The sequence below is a fragment of the Merops nubicus genome, unplaced genomic scaffold (assembly GCF_000691845.1).
Source record: "Merops nubicus isolate BGI_N331 unplaced genomic scaffold, ASM69184v1 scaffold36500, whole genome shotgun sequence".
Lineage (NCBI taxonomy): Eukaryota > Metazoa > Chordata > Aves > Coraciiformes > Meropidae > Merops > Merops nubicus.
Window position 1 is genome coordinate 95,569 of NW_008585527.1, and position 2,239 is coordinate 97,807.

General features: G+C 45.9%; 1 protein-coding gene across 1 annotated transcript in view; it reads left to right on the forward strand.

Annotated features, from left to right (window-relative positions):
• Positions 1-1,496, forward strand: part of SLC15A2 (solute carrier family 15 (oligopeptide transporter), member 2) — a 38,699-nt gene extending 37,203 nt beyond the window's left edge. Inside the window, exons 21-22 of the mRNA XM_008947727.1 lie at positions 366-470; positions 1,320-1,496. Of these exons, the coding sequence (XP_008945975.1) occupies positions 366-470; positions 1,320-1,496 (282 nt within the window). The remainder of the gene's footprint in view (positions 1-365; positions 471-1,319) is intronic.
• The last annotated feature ends 743 nt before the right edge of the window (positions 1,497-2,239 follow it).

Below are 2,239 nucleotides of genomic sequence, written 5' to 3' on the forward strand. Positions count from 1 at the left end.
GTCTCTTTTCCAAAGGTGTACAGCTACGTGGTGCCAGACTCCAAGCTGCAGGGCTTGTCGTGTGGCTCCCTGAACTTCCTGATCGTACAATTTCAGATGGTGGAGATTGGGGATGATCAGGATCCAGCTCTGCAACAACAGCATCTCTTGTTTCTTCATGTGTCCTCCTGGAGGACACATTTTGAAAGCTCCTTGTTTGCAGCTGTTGAAATTAACCACAGAGGAGACTCTGAGTAGAGGATATTCTACCATCTCCTCCTGGGCTGAGCCCAGTGACACCTAGGCTGAGCAGGATGTCACAGGGTGAACCAGGGCAGAGGGGCACCGTGTGATACCTGCTGACAAGTTCCTTCTCCTCTTTTCAGTCTCCAGCCAGCATGAAGTCGGTGCTGCAGGCAGGCTGGCTGCTCACCGTGGCTGTTGGGAATACCCTTGTGCTTGTTGTTGCACAGGCTGCACCAATGGCACAGGTATGGTTCGGCTCTTAAAGCAGAGGTAATGCTTTAAAACAGGCCTGGATGGTGCTTCTGGATGTCCGTGCCCTGGAGGCACAGCTTCTCTGCACAGCCCCAGGCTCCTGCAGTGGAGTGATGGCAGCCTGCACGGAGCTGCCTCCCAGCCAGAGCTCTGCATTGCCCTCAGCAGTGTGGCCCTCGGGAACAACAGCTCTCCCTAAGCCTCCCAGGGGCTGCAGGTGACAGTGACCTGAGCTGCCATAACGTTACTGGGGCTCAGCTCTGGGCACAAGGGCTGTATTTGGGCCTGGAGCCTGGACACAGGGCCAGCCATGTGTTGCAGTTTACTGAAAGCAGCTTGCCTTCATCCAGCTAGCCCAGTGGGCAGGCAGCCTCCTCAATCCTGGGACTCCTTCTGGGCCATCTGCCTGGGGTACCCCAGAGTTGTCGGGGAAGTTGTGGTGAAGAACTTGTTTAATTCAGGCTATCAGACTTCTGGGATGATGGCATGAAGGTGTGAAATGGGGCATATTTCTGGCTAACATGAAACTGCCTCTCCCAAAGGCATCTTGTGGCCAACAAGCCCCCACAGATATGTTCCAGTCAGGACAGATTTGTAAGAAAAGATTGAATTAAACTAGCCCTATCTAACTGGTTTGTTTCAAGGTATATCACATGTTTGCAATTACATTATATGTACATGAGTTTACCAGAAAACAGGATGAGAAAGTTTCTCTCTTGTGAGCAATCTCAGAGGCTGAAAAAGTTGCACCCAGTTCTTTAAAAAGTGCTTGCAAGTACAGAGAAATCCTCTGGACTAAGAGTCTGGGGTCCCCTGACCTGCTGTTTTTTTTTCTTTCCTAGTGGGCTGAATTTGTCTTGTTCACTGTTCTCCTCTTTGCTGTGTGCATTATTTTCTCCATCATGGGATATTTCTATGTCAGTGTGGATCCAAAGGACCTAGAAGAAAAGGAAGAGAAGAGAGAGACCTCAAGCAGAGGAAACATGATTAGTCTCGTTACTCAGAAAACAAAGCTCTAACACATGGTTGGGTTTTGTTTTGGTTTTTTTTTAGACTCAATAGATGGGGAGTAAAAAAGGTTGGGGACAATGTTATTGTATTTTATAGCATTGCAGTCCTTATTACTCAAAATGTAGCCACCTTCTAAATAAGGACCAAACAAACAGACCTCTATAAAAACAATGGGGGTCCTGAAATCAGGGCAAAACTCCCTGGGAAAGCGCCTCTGGTATTAAAAGCCCTTATAAGTAAATACAATGTAATTTTAAACCTAACCATCTTTTTAAGCATGGAATGCTTTCCTATGGTTTTGTTTTAAACATATATTTAGGACAGCAGGGAGGAAGGATGGAAGGAATGGCATATGACAGCAAAATTTGGAGATGCTGGGAGAAAAGAATAAAACCCCAGTATAGGAATTAGGGAAGAACAGATGTTAATGGCAGAAGAATTTGTAGTGGTATCATCAAGGACTGGAATTGCTATACACAATCCCAAATGATTTCACCACATAACTCTCCTTATGAGTATTTCACCCCATTATTGCGTGTTATGAATGGTCCTGATTTATGACTTTCACCTCCAGGCTCAGAAGTAATAACAGGGAATTAAATTCTGCAGGCTAAGATACTCCCAAAACACTGCTGAAGAAGATAGGCATGCTACCATCTCTATGGTACCTGTTTTTTCTTGGAAATTCGTAGCAACTGATGGCGTTCTTTGATTAGACATGATTAGAGAATTGGTTTACACTTTCTTATTT